The sequence below is a fragment of the Vanellus vanellus genome, assembly GCF_965231255.1.
Source record: "Vanellus vanellus genome assembly, chromosome: 6".
Classification (NCBI taxonomy): Eukaryota; Metazoa; Chordata; class Aves; order Charadriiformes; family Charadriidae; genus Vanellus; species Vanellus vanellus.
Window position 1 is genome coordinate 12364536 of NC_138911.1, and position 17159 is coordinate 12381694.

Consider the following 17159-nt stretch of genomic DNA (forward strand, 5'->3'; position numbering starts at 1 on the left):
TCCTAAAGGATGTAAAGCCTTACTTTAAAAGGGAAGTTTTATGATTAAGTGAGAAAATATTTATCATATCTTTATATTAAACTACAAATACACGTGCTAAATTCCAAATGGGCATTAAGGATATGCATAACAATAGGAAATAATGCAGAAATTGAAAATGAAAAGCAGCTGAGGCTGTCCTTTAGTCTTACTGTTCTGACATCTTACAAACTAATTTGGGTTTTTTATATACATGTCACAATACTGAAAGGCATCATTAAAACATATGTTGAGTTTCCCACTGTCCCCTTTTCTTACCGTTTTTCCTCTACCAGATTGGAATGCGTTATGAAGTGTGAGCACTTGCACGCCTTCTGTTTTCTATGCACAGTTAGCATGCATGCATTGCATTCATGTAGAGGTAGACACGTTAAAATCTTCAGTAACTGTGCAGAAATAAAGCTTCACATCTATGAACTTCTTATACACCTTTTCAGAATACGTATGCAAGTAGTTTTCTAAATGCTGCTATATTTAACCGTGTATGGACATTGGTATTCTGTTTAGGTGAGCTTGATTGAAGTAATAGAAGATAAAGTATTTGTTGTTGGAAAATTGCAAAGGATGAAATGGACTTTTAAAGTAACAAGAAGCAAAATATTCATGTGATGAGTTTTTGGTTTATTGTTTTAAACCTGCAGTTCATAATCACTCAGCAGCCATTTAAGAAAGAAGAGTGAGATGAATACAAATAACATCCTAATGATCATTAATGTAATTGTTCCTGTAATGCAGATTTTCTGTTTCTGCTATCACAATTGGCTGGTGCCAAGTTTTTGCTAGTTGCTGTGTTTTAGAGAACTCTGATATGAGATGAAGGCATAAATGAAAAGTCTGGCAGAGGAACACTTGAGATACTTCAATTTTGGAATTTGGTCAGCTGTTATAGTTAATAGGAGTGTGGTTTGAGTTGGAGGGTGCCTGTTGTAAGAATGAAAGTTAAAAATATTGAAATGAATTGTTCAAATGGAAATATTGTTTTGCCGTTCATCATCCAGGGGCACAATGGTAATACATTTGTCTAGTAGAACTGTGTGCGTTATTGTGTTCTTCAGTGTTGCCAAAAAGAGCTAATGAAAAAATCTAGTCACTTTTTAACTCTCGTTGAGTATTTTTTTGTTCTACGTTTTTAAAAATAGTCTTAAAAAGTCAAGTAGTTTATTTTTTAAATATTAAGTTACATTCCAATTCTGGTTTCTTTTAAAAGACTTCCGTAATAAAATCACTATTTTCATCAGTGCAATTATTAGTTGATTTACTTTGGCATACCCTTTTCAGCCTAGAGAGACACAAATGACACATTTGACTGTTGAATGAGCCATTCTGAGACTGTGAAGAAAACGGGTTTTCATCTTCTTTTAAAGTTAACCTTGTGCCAAACTTTTTGTAGAGGCCGTGGAGGTGATTATTTAATATTCAGTAAATGTCAGTTTACTTTTAGAAAGTACATTCTTTGGTCATCACATCACTTCCATTTTAGTCAAATTTGTTGTTGACCCAAATGGAAACAAGCTACCTCTTTATTGTTTTCTAAACAAGGAATACTTCCCTTTTTATATGTAAACTGTGTTGGTGAAATTACATTTCAGACATGGGAGTGAGAAAGCTGCTAATAAATTCTTAAGTGGGAAGAATCATAACAATACCTGTCTAGCAGAAATCGAGATAAGATATGTGTATATACACACACATGCACACACATAAATATATGTTATTCTTACATGATATCAAGTGATTAAAAGTTACAACGTGTATCAGAAGGATATCAAAGGGACTCCATAAGGCAGAAATGAAATTATAATGAATAACACTGAAAATGGTTTTACTTATTTTCTTCGTATGTTTTTCTTGAAGGATTGTTCATCTTCAGAAGAATATAGCATTGCTGCAGCGTTGCTACCCCTGACAACTGCTTTTTATAGGGTAAGTTTTTATTGAAAACCACTGCTAGTTTGTATTTTTTACGTTATATGCCTTGTTAAAATGAATAAAGTGATGACAGGAGATACATGGTGAGTAGGAAGGTTCATTCTAAAATTGATTGATGTCAGTGGAAGTCTTTTAATAGGCTATTATGGACATTGATGCAGAATTACACTTTCTGATGTTGGGTAATGATGATTATGATAAATTTACCCAGAACCAAATGCAGGTTTATATGATGGGTCAGAGAGTTACAATTTAATTATAACTAGCCACTAAAATAATTGAAAAGAATGATTTCTGATGTTATCATGTAAAAACTGTTTATTGGAATACTTTTTTGTTTAAGCTGACATGTTAAGTACTGGCCAAAAAGTACATGTTAAGTTTGCAATCTACGTAGTTGTTAACTGTGGAGAATATTATGAAAGGCTTTTTTTAACTGTATATCTGCTTTCAATTTCTTGTGTTGATTTTTTCCTTTTCTTTTTCCATAGTGTTTGATAGTGATAAAATATAATATCATAGTAAATATGAAAATGCAAATAATGCAAATTTTGCAAGCAGTTATTTCAAAGGCAGAACTTCTGTAGTATGACTGTAGTTATTTCAGTGTCCCAATACAGTAGCGTTTTCACCAGTTCTCGTTAGCTCAAGTGCCACTTCTTACATATCTGAGGAGATGAGAAGTTCAGAACATGGACTTGCTTACAATATTAAATAATCTTTGTTTAATGTGCATATTGTTATACAACCCGGTTTGGAAAATAAGTGTATAGTCATTGGTAATTGGTACATCATGATACTGCAAAATAGTAGTTACTGTGATGGTCTAGCTAGACATTAGTAACGTGACGGAAATTAAGAAAAATATAACCTCCCATCCTTCAGATGCTGTATGAGGCATTTATGAGTAGACATAAATCCAGAGAGATTTCTATTTTAGCTGAATAGAAACTAAGGTTTCTGCAACAGTAAGCTGAGAAATCAAGCAGTGCTTTTTAATTTAAACTATACATTCTAATTGAACAACTTCTGGTTGTTTTAAACTAGAAATAGATTCTGTGTTGTAGTTTTTAGAATAAAATATGTGAAACACTACCAGTCACAGAAGACAAACATCTGCTGAAGATGAGAGCAATTTTGACAGTATCACATGCATGGGAAGTTTCATGAAATCTCCTATTTAAGCCAGTATTAACTACATATGTAGAGCATAAAATGGTAGATTTTCTCTCTTTTAATCATTTGAACTGTGAAAAAGTTTTATATAAATGGGCTTTATTTTAGAGCTGTACGTAACACCCCAAGCCTGCTTTCTGGAAAGAGTCTACGGAGTATTTTCATTCTCTTATATAAGCTAGCGTGGTGAGACATTAAATTAAATCCCAACAAATAAACTTTCTCCCATCTTTAATTATAAGTTCGTCTTTTTCTATTCCCTCTGTTTTGAGTCCTTGAGTAGCAGAATCATGAGTTTTGTCATTTGTTGCTGCCACTAATGCTTAATTTGGAGAAAGAGCTAATGAGTTATTGAGATTTTCCAGTTCCCGGTTTTATATTTGCTACTGCATTAATCCTGTATTATGGAGAAAGACTGACTTTAGTTTTGTTTAATTTTCTGATTTTTAGTTCCTCTAATAAAAATGGCTGAGAGTGTCCACATAGCTCTTTACCTACCGTGAGAGGTAGAGAGTGTTTTGGGAAGTTGTAGCAGTTTGGTTAGATTCCTTGTTGGTAAAGTTTGGTCAAGTGGGGAAAAAAAAAAGGCAGTTAACAAAATACTTTTGTGTGTGTGTGTGTGGAGTATCATGAGTTTTTAAATAAGCTTAAATAAGTTTTAATTTCACAATGAAGAAAAGCGGAAAGCAGCTTTGAATATAGAGTATCTTTAAATAATTTCTTCTATACGCTTGTAATTTTGGTAGGAGTACTGAGATCTCACACCATTTCTCTCACAAAAAGTTCTTTGAAATGTTTTGTGTAATAACCTGGTCCCACACTTACTATTTAACTCTAAAGCTGTACACGCAGGAAACTGTGAGTCCCCGGATGTAAGAAGCATGATGATTTTCTTAATGTTCCAGACCTGAATTAAAAATTAAAGCAACCTGACTGTTAACTTGCAAAAAACAGCTGTTAATGCCTAATAGAAAAAGAATTTTGTTTTTCCCAGATCTAATCCTCAGGTTCAGTGATGGCCCCCTTTGGTATGTCCCATTAGATACAATTCTTTGGCAAAAGTACTTATTTTGATATAAAACTATTCATACTAAACACAAACTGTTGTGTTGTTCAGAACATAAGATCAGAAGACAAACTGCAGCGATTAGTTAAAATTAAGATTAACAGTTTAAGGTTCTGTTTGGTATTTGAGTAAAAATTAAACTTTTTAGAGCATTTTTTGCAGCTTCTCTAGAGGTTTTCGAAACGGTATGCTAGACTAGAGTGAGTGTGTTCTACTGAGCATGAACCTGTGTAGGAACAATGTTCTGTATCAGTATTCTTAAATTAAGAATAATCTGTGTCATTTTTCCACCCCATTAACATCTCTATAACCCTTCGGAGGGATTCCTGCTCTAGAGGTACACTAAACTAATGTTCTTCTTCCCCTGTTTTGGGGAGAAATAATATCAAGTCCTGCTGCTTTACTTTTCTCCCTTGAACTTCCTGCTTGCTATCGTATTAACAGTTTATAAGTTCTCTTTTCACTGGGTTTCCCTTTGCTGAAATCTTAGATAGAATGATTAAAGTTTTGTTGCTTAACACAGCATAGTGCTGTTCTGTCTCTGATAAGTCCAGAGGAATGTACAAACTAAAATTAAGGCCATTTGGGGGATTATTTGTTTTTTATTAAAATACCTTCAGGAAAACGGTATGTTTCCACTGTCAAACTATGCAATGGCCTTTTCTGCTGAGTTGCTTGTCAATTTTATTTAATTACTTTATATATTGTAGTTTACACACACATACACATGCACACACACTTCAGGCTGCGTTTCATTTTTCTGTAGGCAAAGCACAGGTATTCCAATACCGTTGCTTCAATATGCAGAACTCTCCTACCCTTGCGCTAAGTGTGATTGTGTTTACGCCTTCCAAAAAATGCTGAGATACTGCTTGGCAGTATGTACTTGTTTTTATTGATGGTTCCATTAGCAGAATACCGTGTGTAGTGCCAGCAGCATATTAAGTGTTATTTCACTGAGCTCTGTTGAAACTGCACAGTGTTCTTGGTAGCCAGGAATAGACAGGAATTGTGAATCTAATAATGACCCGGGTTTTCATTTCTGCGTGCATTGGTATTACTGTGCAAGCGGTATTCCAAATTGAGTTATCAGTAAGAAAGCCTGTAGTAAATCTAAAAATGTTCTAGTTATATCAGTCAAATATGTGTTTTAGCATATATGTTTGCTATAGCATTTTGACGGGAAATTATGATGGGATTTCATGTCTCAACATTTTATTATTAATGTAATTCCTTTTGTTTCAAATGAAATAATAAGAAGTTATACAACATCACAGTTCCTTTGTGAAAGGACTGTTGTGTATATGAAATGTTAAGTTTCATTTTATTTACCCAAGACAAAGCAGAGCGCTAATGAAACAATTACCTGTTCTTCCTAAATAGCTTTACTGTACGTGGCCATACATTGTGCAGAGAGCAGGCATTTGAGGTGTATAAATAATGAGAAAGATGTGTTTTCATGCGAGTCCAGCAGATGAAACTGAAAAACTGAGTAGTTAGAGAAACATACTCCTAGAGGTGACGTTGATAAGATTCTGGAGTAGTCTTCTTATGAAGTACTCAATGTTGTAGCCTTGAGGTATTTTAAAATATTCTTGGGAAAACAGTAAAAAAAATTATAGAAAGACACAGGCTTGCATGATCTGACTGATCTTGTCTTAATGTCTTTGATTACGTAAAGATTAGTCTAGGGTATTTCTACATATATCTAATTAAAATAACAAGAAACGTTACCCTGTGTACAGCATGCTATCAGCTCTCGGGATGTCTGGTGAAATTTCAGAATTCCAACTCCTGAAGTCTGGTAAGTGATCCGTTGTGAAACTTGATCAGGCAGGATTTTATTGTACTCTAACTCATAGCTGGTGGGATTAAATTCATAGACAGGAGGTCAGTACTAAGTTGCATATTTGTGGCCGGGGGAAATAATTGAATTTTTCTAGAAAAATTAGTCATAATGCTTTTTAAAAATTTTACATATTGGTCATGAGCTGCTAGCAAAATGTGACTCATCAGTGACAGTGGGCTTTGGTGTGTACTGTTAATGTCACAAAAACAAACACAACTTTTGCTTATGGGTTAGAAAAAGGTTTTAGTTTACCGTTAGTAATACCGTTGGAATTTTGTTTAAAATTGAAACAGTATAAATAAAATGTATTTATACATGAAGATAAAAGAATCTTTCCATGGTTTTTTGGTATGGATGACCCATGCTTATTTGGTATGCAGTCATGTTTTTTGCGTGTAAAATGGAAGTGCTGGGGAAAAGAGGTCGTCTTCTACACGTGGAAGAAAGCGCAAGACGAAAAAGATATGTTTCAATCGTTTTTTCGTTTTATTAACTCATCAAGGAAGACTGATGATCATATAATTGGCATTGTCACATGCATAATATTTGGAGACTCTGTTTCAATGGCGTCTCTTTGCCAAGGTGGCAAGATACCATGTAAATTACGCTGCATTTCTTGAAGGGTTAGTATGCAACAAGTGTGATGATCAGCGGCAGGCACCAGTTTCAGCCTGTCTGCTGGACAACAGGCAGAGGGAGCAAAAGCTCTCTTCCCCGCTGCTGTTCCTTGCCAAGTCAAAATCCGAGTCCGCTTCTCCATCTTCCCTCCCTTTTCAACTAAGGTCATGTTTGGCAGTCTGAGCAAACTTTTTTTCTTGTGTCCCTCAACCATTGCAGAACCTGAATGTGCAGATTATAATACAATTTTCTCACTGTCAGGGGATTTTTTTCAAAATTTTAGAATTAAAATTTTACGCTTAAACTTGGTCTAATCATCTGCATTCCCATGCCTTTCTAAGGATATTCTACCACATTGCATAGTAGGTAGTAACGCACGTGCAAATTTTTGTTATTTGGCATTCAGAAGTGACAGTTCTGATCACCTGTGCTCGAATAAAGGAAGTGGCATAATAAAAATATACTATTCGGAAAGTAAAGTTTGTTCTGTGTAAAAATGATGAATGGACTTCCATATTTTATAGACAAGCATTTCTTTAAATCGCAGTAGCCAGAGTAGTAGTATTTTTCAGAATCACAAGTCTTTCGTTTAGATTTCTGAGTCGGTTGTTGTTTTTAATGGCTTGATATATACACTTGGATAGTGCTGATCTAGTTTCAGCAAAAATAATCCAAATGCAGTAAACTGTCTCTCGGATCCCATTAAAATTGACATTTGTCATTTAGCATAACGCAGTGAGATGCATTGGAGACTGCTTCATAATTTTTATGTGACTAAATTATGTAATTCTTGGGAGGGATGGAGGGAAGGATTGATTTTTATTTTTCCTTCTATTTTAATGATTGTAAGCCACCAAATTTTAAGTAAAATTTCAGTTGGATACTGATGCTAATTTTATTCCAGAACTTGCAATGAAACATCAGGGAAATATTTTGCAGACTAGGGCTAACCAAAATCCTTAGAGTATTCTATTGTTTGGCTGTTCGTCTGCATGTCTGCCCATTTATCACTTGTACTGCATATGTCTATCCCTTTCTCTATTCAGAAGGAAATAAATTACATAAAATAGGAGAACTGCTTTATTCAGTGTTTTTAAAAGATTACCAAAATTTGGTAAATCATTTTACTTTAAATTTTTGAATATCGTATAGAACATTTATAGAGGTCATCTTCGGGATTATCCTAGTAGCATTTTCGAGATGAAAAAGATTTTAGTCTGTGTTTAATGGAAGTGGATTTTGTTCAAGTTTGTTTAAGTTTTTTTAATAATCTTCAAGGGGAGTACAAAACTGTGATTTAAGAAAAAAAATTGAAGTTAAGGATAAAATATGAAACTGGAAGTATTCCACGTTAAGACACCGATGCAAGTAATTCTCATGTTTTCCACAGTGAAATATATATGCTCTTTTCCTTAATGTAATAATCAAATGAAATTAATTTGAGTGTATACTTTGCTGGCTGAAATGAATTACCAAGTTTCAGTAACAGTTATGACAGACGTTCAATGGAAGAAAGCCCTTTGCTCCTTGAAATGCCTAAATAAATGACCGCTTTAGTTCAGAGCCCATTAGGTGTGGGAGGGATTCCCAGTTCTAAGGATAAGGGCTTTCTCTGAAGATTAAAGAGGCAGTACTAGAGAAATCCAGGGTAGTTTATCATATATTTAATATTACCGTCAAACGCTTTTCAAGAGAGACCCGATTCAAGGTTAATTATGTAACAGAAGCATCATGATTTGAAACGTGCTCTCTGTTGTATAGCGTCTGCTACAAAGTCACAGAGAAGCTACCTAATGAAAGGCTGATGTAGAAATCTATGATGATGGGTGAAGAGTGAATTCCATTTTTATGTCTTTATCAGGCAAGTTTTATACACTTTGTATCATCTGGAATAATTGGAATATTGGTCCAACTGTACTGTGGAAAACAGTGGCAAATTTGGTAATAACATGATCTCTGTTACTTTATAACAAATTATAATATGTTAGTCTTTATTTTAGAACTTGTGTAAATACCAGGGAATTGCATAAAGTTATTGGATGATAGAATTAATTTTGAAAAGCAAAATTAGGGTTTTTTTTTTTTTACATTTAATATGAGTTTTCATTCTTAACTTATATTTCTGCACAACTGTGATTGGCCAAGTAATTCTTATAAACAGCAGCATGCTCTTAACCTTCTACAAAGGTAGAAAGACTTTCTGTAATGCTTTAAGCTTCCTATACTGAAATATTTTCATTCATACATCTCCTTGCTATATTTCCTTCTAGATGTTTCTGTTTTATTCTGATGTGCTTGAGATGAAATTGCTTCTGCTTTAAAGTTCTCCACTCTTGAATTGCTGGCTTTAATTTAGGAAACTCCAATTCTGAGAGACTTACTTTATTGTCTTGGCAAGCAGTTTTGTCTGCTTCCATTAATTTTCTTCTTGCATCTCTATTCTGCCAGTTTTGATACTATCTTAGTCTATGGAAATGTTTTTGTGACTGAAATTGTATTAAATAACATTCTCGGGATGGTAATCCCTTAAATGTAGAAATATATTAAGTTGCCTGCTTAAAAACCAGCAAGACCATGCCTGTATCAGATAGTAGATCGTATGGAAGAAGCTGAACCACAAAGCAAAATATGTGTCAGCAGATTTTAAGTGTTTCCTATTTTTTGCATAATTCTTCTCAAGCAAACAGCAGTGAATTTAAGGACATCACACAGGAGAGAAGCAAGCTTCTTCTCCGGTATTTCAAATGAAGTTACAAGTATCAAAATAACATATATTAGCTTTCATCGTTGGATTTTGCTGTTCTTTCACTGTCAGAGCCCTAATGCTTCTTTATACCAGCAGAGATTGTAATGTTTCAATTCCAGATACCAGTCTGGCTTGTTAGGACAAAGTGAGTGCTGATGTTGGTGAAAAGTGTAAAAGGGCATGATAGACATGCCCTGTTTTGCAGAGGAGGGGTTGGATGTTAATCCTTTCAAGTGATTCATATTTTGTAAGGAAAAATACATGTTTATGCTTTAGGCTGAGGTCAGTTCCTAGATTTCTGGCACTAGTGTAACTTAAAAGAACACCCTGTGGTATGTTTACAATATAAGCTAGATCTTTAAATCTTAAGTTAATTTAATGTGTCAGTTGCTTTTCCATGTATCATCTTGTTTAAGAATTCTTCATTCAGAGATCTTACTCATTTTGCACATATTGAAGTTGACAGGCAAAAGACTGATTAAGGATATTTTACAATATTGTGAAGTGTGTATATTAGCATTATTTGCATTACCAGAAAGTCCAAGAGCCCTAGTTGTAGACCAGAACTGCTGGTCTTGCTTTCACAAAGATGAAGATACTTATCCTCAAGAGCTTATGATATGAATTTGAAATAAGTAATAATACTTGAAGTCAGGCAGTTTGAGGCACTACGCGGAAGCTGTGAAGCAGTGTTAGTCGTCATTCTTGCTGGTGATTCTGTCCACCAGTAGGTTAACTATGGATGAAACTTTTATAGATGTGACGTAAAAGCAGTATTTTATTGAATTTTGAGAGAGGATGATGTGGTTACTTGGCAGGTGCTTATGAATGTGAGTGGGGTCGTGGAAGAGCATAGTAAGGTGAGGGTCAAAGTTCTGTCAGTATTTCCAAACACTCTCCCAGTTGAGGGTTTTATTGCATCCATTAAAAGTTCCTTTCATATAAAGATTATAGTTCAGTAAATTATTTTTGTAAAAACAAACATACTTTTTAAGTTAAAACAGCAATCTGGAGATTCTTGTTAGCAATGATTGAGTGGGTTTGCAGTATCACTTGCAAACACAGTTGCCAAAATGTCGTCTTTGATCCTTAAGATTTTAGTTAGTGTACTTTGGTTTTGAATGGATACTTAATACATGTCTGTAGAACAGATTTTATGTCTTTGCGGGTAGAGCATATCTCACTTCCAAAACTATTTTTAGGTGAAAAGAAAGTCTGGAAGAAGTAAAACAGGAAACTATCATATGAAAGTTTAGCACATTAGTGGGAGAGACTAACTAGAGGATTTTTTAACGTGTCTCTTTACAAGGAATTTTTGGACATGAATTACTGTAGTAACTTTTCTCTGTTGAAGCAACTTGCTTTCCCAGAATGATAACATCATGAGAAACATTGAAGAGAACTTTGCAATCTGCAATTCCTTTCCTTAGTGGTTTGTGGGAGGAAGTACTTGGTCAGGAAAAAAAGACAACCCCCCCACTCCGCCCCATTAAAATAAGAAGTAAAGATAAATGTTGTAGTAAATGTTCAGTCCTGTAACTGAGGAACTGATCCACTATCTCCTACAATAAACAGAAACCTTTCTACTGTATTTCCACAGGCCTTGGATTACATAATTTGTAACTATTCCTGATTCCACTTGAGCTCATTTTCTAGCAATGATACAGAACTCTGGTTTGACTATAACAATTTTAATTTAGTTATAACCCCTCTCTTTACATTGTTGTTATTTCTAGGAGGGCTTACAGTGTTACAGAGATACTACTTCATTTAGAATTTTCACCATGAAAGAATTTCTGGTGGTCTAATTAAAATTTCTGGCAAAACTTCTGACCTTAAAGTGAAGGAATGTAAATCTGAAGTGAGAGTCCCATGCATTTTCCGTATCTGTAAGTTCAACTTCACCTCCTGATCACTACATCTTTATTCCAGTAGAATGGAATTTAGTTTTCTGCATGAAAATACAATTCATTTTATTGAATTCTGTTTCATTGGAGCATTATTATCTGTCATGATTCGAGCAGCATTATTTTCTTTCCAGAAGACAGTAAATGCTAACAGATGGTAAGGGAGACAAGCTGCTGTTGTGCTTGTGTATATTGCCTGCTTTTGTGTGAATTCCTATGTTGCCATCCTAGATACCTCATCAACTGGTTGTGGCCAAAGAATTGGGGTGTCAGAAATGCTTTCCGGTCTTAACAGTTGTCCCCTTCGCTCATACACATTATCATTCTCCCAGTGATTCAAGCCCATAATTGAAGTTTGTATCTGCTACTCTTATTTTCATCCACATCCCTGCTTTTTGTCCACTTGCTGCTTCTTTATACTTCATAATAGTTCCTACAAGTGAAGTTCTTGTTGGGATCCTCTTCTTCATGTCCTCTGATTCATCACTGGGTTTCTGAACTTGTGAATACCACATCAGCTCTTTGTTGTTAGTTCAAAACACTCCTGCCAATAAGAATTTACTGGGCAGATGTTGTAGCTCTCCTCTTCCTCATGCACTGCTCGTGGTGTACCTGGATCTTACCATTTGGCAGAAGAGTTCCTTGCAATATCCTGCTCTGTAACGCACTTGCATCCAGCACCTCCACAATCCTTGTCTTTGCCTGTTGGTCAGACTGGATCTTTGTTTAATCTCTCACATGACTTACCTCAGAGTGCAATAAGTTCATGTTTCTTGTCCTTACGTTCAGAATTCTTCACGATATTGCTCTTCCCATTTTTGCCCATCCTCTTTCTTTCACTTTCTGAGCCATGTAGTATATATAATTTGTATTGCAAAGGTGAGCTCTACTGCTGCTGTTTTTTTTTTTTTTTTATTGATTTGCACTTTATATTCTGTATTGTGCCCTTACATCTTTCTATTTTGCTCATCCTGTTCTTGAGGAATACTTGAAGACTATTGTGTTCTAATAGTTTCTTCAGATAAGGGAACGTTGTACATTGAGAGAATTTCAGAGAGAATTCTACCACTGAAGACAGAGAAAGCTGCCATAGGAGAAGGAAAAAATCTTTAAAAGAAATACTAGAATAAAGTGACAGAAGAACTCAAAAAGAATTACTTTATTTTACCCTTTTTGGAATTTCTTAGATGCTCTATTAACTGGACTTTAAGATTCATATCAGGTAATCAATAATTCTAAGAACCACTATCTGAATATAAATAAAAACATAAACTTGTGAGATTTACAGGCTTTATTTGTTTCTGAGTATAGACCTGGATAACAGGTTTGTTGCTGGGGGGGTTATTTTTGTGGGTAGAGCCAATACCACCATTCCAGTGTGGTCACAAAGGTGCATGCTCACTACTGAGCCACCTAATGCCAAAGGAATACGGTAACATTTTAGAAGATTTTCAAAACAGCTGTGTCACAATTTCAGGAAGTCTTCAGATGGATTCAGTACTGCAACTGAGAATGTGTGAAATCTGTACCTTAACCAATGGATTCAAACCTCGGTGAATAGAGTTGTGGTAATCTCTATAATGAAATTAGATTTAAAAAAAAAAACAACACAACTTTAGTGTAGTGTAGACAGGGGACAAAAACAGCATATTTTTTGTCCACTTCCCGAATTTAACTTTATTTAGAACTGTGAAGTTCTGGTATGAAAATGTCTTCTCTCTTTCTTTTTTGCAAGTTCTGAACATCGTTCATTCTAGATGATTTTCATTTCCTTAGTGTGTTCCATGTGTAACACAACTTTTTAAATCTTTTTGTTATCTTATTGGAGAAGGGAGAAGTCTGTTATTGTGCATTATTTAACGTTACATGTAAGTTTGTATTAGCATATGTTTGTCTTGATACATCTATATAGACATTTGAGATATTCTGTATGGCTTTAAGTAATGTATAGTGAATTATACATGATCATCAGGAATCTGGGATTAAAGATAGTGAGTAGTTAGATATTTAAGTCAATTTTGCCAGAAAATGTATACAATAAATAAAGCTTCATCCAGAATTACATCCCAATTTTGCAAAATTCTAGAATTCTATTGCCCTCTGCTGGTTTAGTGTACCTGTCTGTGATTTGGTAGTGCTGAATTGTAAGTGAATTGGCCTTTCTTTTATCTTCCATGGTGAAAAAATAGTAAACAGTGTAATGAACCGCTTTGCTACTCAGACTTCAAAGTATTTTAAAATATAAATCAGTCTTGAGTCCAGTCTTGTTTGGTGGCTTTCTGAAGGTATGAGAGGTGGTAAATTGTTTTCTTTTTTTATTGGTGAAGTTTTCAGGTTGGAGAAGCAGCTTGATTTAGTATGTCTTTTTTTTTTTTTTTCCTAAAGCAGTAAAAATCAAAACTAAAAGCAAAATAATGTAAACTTCACAGTTCTTACTTTATACTTTTATGACCTTCCCCCACTGGTGGGTATAATTTTATATTTTAGACCAAATGGGAAAGCCATTTATTGAATTGAATTTTTTGATTGATGTAGCCCCCAGTCAGACTTGAAAACATATTCATATACACTTATACTTGTTTGAGTATGTGCCTGCTGTGGTAAATATCGATACATATGCATGGTGTGATGCAGTGTTGTCTGCAAGTAATATGTAGATAAGCCTCACTCCTGCAGGTCAATCTATGTAGGTTGATCCTGTGGGACTATGGAGTCTCTTTGAATTTACCAGGTATCTGTGTGGGCATAGCATAGATGTGAATGCAGGACTGGCTCATCAAATATGTTTATATGCAGAACTTAGTTTACATCGGGGGGGGAGGGGCAGCATGTTGCCTGCGGTAAGTGGTACCTGTTCACGATATGCAATAGGCGGCACTTGACCAAATGTCTATATGAAGAGCTCCTGGATGAGAGTAACCCTTTTAAGTAGCAGTGTCACTGTGTCCTGGATGATCTATAAACTATAAACTTACACATACAGACTTCTAGGGAGAACCTTAATCTATACAGGAGAGGAAGTGCTGTGATCTCCTTTGGTATGCAAAGATCGGTGGTAATTTCACAGGTGTTGCAATAACTTTCTCAAAGAGGTCAAGCAGATAACCCATAACGCAGTGATTCCTTGGGGAGCTGAGGAGGAAGCTATTCCTTGCATTCAGCAGCAACCTCCTTCTCACCTCTTTTCCTTCCTCCTCTCACCAAAAATATCCAAACCAATAACCCAGGATATAAGTTGGAGAGAGAAATCCAGTTTACTTCAAAAGTAAACTGGATTTCACTAAAATATAGAGTACTGTTGAGTTTGCCCCTTCATTTCCATGGCCAAGAGACGTGCAGCAAAATCCTGTGAGAAAAGAGCAGTCTTGGGTATATTTATATTGTTTTTCACTCTTTTTGTTTTGTAACTCTTTTTCCAATTTCACAGTCAATAACTGGATCCTTCGCTTTGCTAGAATAAGCTTGCTTTCTTCTTTAAGCTTTTGTGGTGTAAAGGATAATGACTGATGAGTGATCAGCACAAAGCATGCGTTCCTTTTCCAGAACCAAGCAGTCTAAAGAATGTAATATCATAGAGAAGCTGTTTGAGGATGTGCACCTCACAGTAAGTTTGGGAGTCTTGGAGTTGGTGCACATTTTTTACTGAGAGAGTGTCATTTTCAGAATCAGAAATATCCAGTGTTGGGAAACAGAAAAAATTCTAGGCAGGTATTATCCAGTGCCGCTGGATAATAAGGTTGCAAATAATGGAAAGATAATTACTGAATCCAGGAAGTTGCATATAGTCACACATAGCAAGTCCCAAATCTACCTTGTGCTTTCACAAACTGTAGAATGTAGCTCATTATTTTGATATGAGTAATGTCTGTTCCATACATAATTTGGGAGGGGAGTGTGGGGTTTTTTAAGTGCTGTTAGTCTATTGAAAGAACTCGGTGTCCTTTGAAGAAGTTAACTCATTTTGTGTTTGTTATTACAATTTAAACCTCAATGCTCATTTAAGCTATCATACAGACAGCTTTAGAATAAGGACTTTATCAGTTCAGAACTGTTTTTATTATTTTCTTCCAGAGTCTTTTTTTAAGCTATCAGCCCTTAAATCCTCCCTTATAAGTAGGAAATTCTTTTGCTGCGTTCCATATTCATTCTGTCTGGCAGAAATGAATTGATAGGACAGGGAGAAAGTATAAATATCAGTATGGTTTAACTATCCTGTGGAAAGATAGGTGAAGATATATGTAGTTTATATGTGTATATATGTGGTTTATATGTGGTTTTATATATGTAGTATTGCTCGATGAAAAACACTGAACTACTCTTTTACTTAAATTGGAGAAATCCTGAGCAAATTCTTTTGAATACAACAGTAAACATTGGGGCCCTTTTGATGTATTAGATTAGTTTCCATTCTAGTCAAACGGTCTGACTAAGCACTCCCAGGGTAGAAAATATAGACACTGCAAGCTTCATGGAATGCTTATATTTCTACCAAGAGTATTTTTAGTCCATGGATTTTGACTGCATAGGAGCAGCAGTGTGCTTCTTAAGGCTGGTATTCATATTGTTTTTTTAAAAACAATCTATCCAAAACAAGCTGAGAATCAAAAAATATTTTGCCCAGAATAACTGGCAGAGCTGAGCCTGGAACTACAAGTCCTGACTTTGATTCTGTGCTCTGGCCACTATGAAGTTTTGCCATTTGTTTCAACACATGCAGGTGATGAGGAGGGTAATGTTTATGATCGCTTAGCTTTTTGATGGATTTTTCTTTCATCCTTTTGTAAACAGACTATTTTTACTTTGCCTACGACTGGCTGTCAGTGTTGATTTATGTCATTGTATTTGAACATAAATCTCCATCATTTAAAAATGGTGGTTTGTACATGGCTGTTAATGGTTTTAAATTATGAGTACAGGAAGAGCATCTAAAAGCCTCTCAGCTTTCCTGTCAGGTTTATCCCCATGTGAAAATAATTTGTTTCGTTTTTATTTCTGTAACACTGTTGCTATGGACTCAGGGTTATGAGTTTAAACTTTCTTTTGGGTTTGTGCCGAAGTTCACTCCCTCTTTACCTAGTTTACACAATTACCTGATTTGGGCTGAGGCATCAAAGGCAGCTGGACAGGTTGATAGTCAAATCATAGAATCATAGAATGGTTTAGGTTGGAAAGGACCTTGAAGATCATTGAGTTCCAACCCCCCTACCATGGGCAGGGACACCTCCCGCTAGACCAGGTTGCCCAAGGCCCCATCCAGCCTGGCCTTGAACACCTCCAGGGATGGGGCCTCAACAACTTCTCTGGGCAATCTGTTCCAGTGCCTTACCACCCTCAAAGTGAAAAACAACTTCCTAATGTTTAATCTGAACCTGCCCTCTTCCAGTTTAAAGCCATTCCCCCTCATCCTATCGCTACATGTCCTTGTAAAAAGTCCTTCCCCAGCTTTCCTGTAGGCCCCTTTTAGGGACTGGAAGGCCACAATAATAAATCGCTTCTTTGTGTAGTGTTCACTACACAAATTGGCATGAGTTCACTATACCAACTAGCTAGGCTTAAACAGAGATTTACCTTCCCCCCCTTCTCCCTCCCTTCTCCCCTGCTTCTCCCCCACTTTGATGATGTGTGGTCCGTTTTCATATTCCATGATTTACCTGTCATCCACATTTCTCTGTAACGCAAGTTTTGTGCATCTGGATTTTGAGTTAGATGAATGATTGGGCCAGATCCTTTCTGTAGGCCCTGTGTTAATTACCACAGCTGAACAAATTAAGCTGTTTTAAGCTAGCTGTATACACACCTACCAATGGTGAAAGACAAGAAATGTGTACA

General features: G+C 35.5%; 1 protein-coding gene across 1 annotated transcript in view; it reads left to right on the forward strand.

Annotated features, from left to right (window-relative positions):
* Positions 1-17159, forward strand: part of SBF2 (SET binding factor 2) — a gene marked incomplete at its 5' end in the record, with an annotated part of 228924 nt that overhangs the window by 148549 nt on the left and 63216 nt on the right. The window contains one exon of the mRNA XM_082485054.1: positions 1894-1962. Within this exon, the coding sequence (XP_082341180.1) occupies positions 1894-1962 (69 nt within the window). The remainder of the gene's footprint in view (positions 1-1893; positions 1963-17159) is intronic.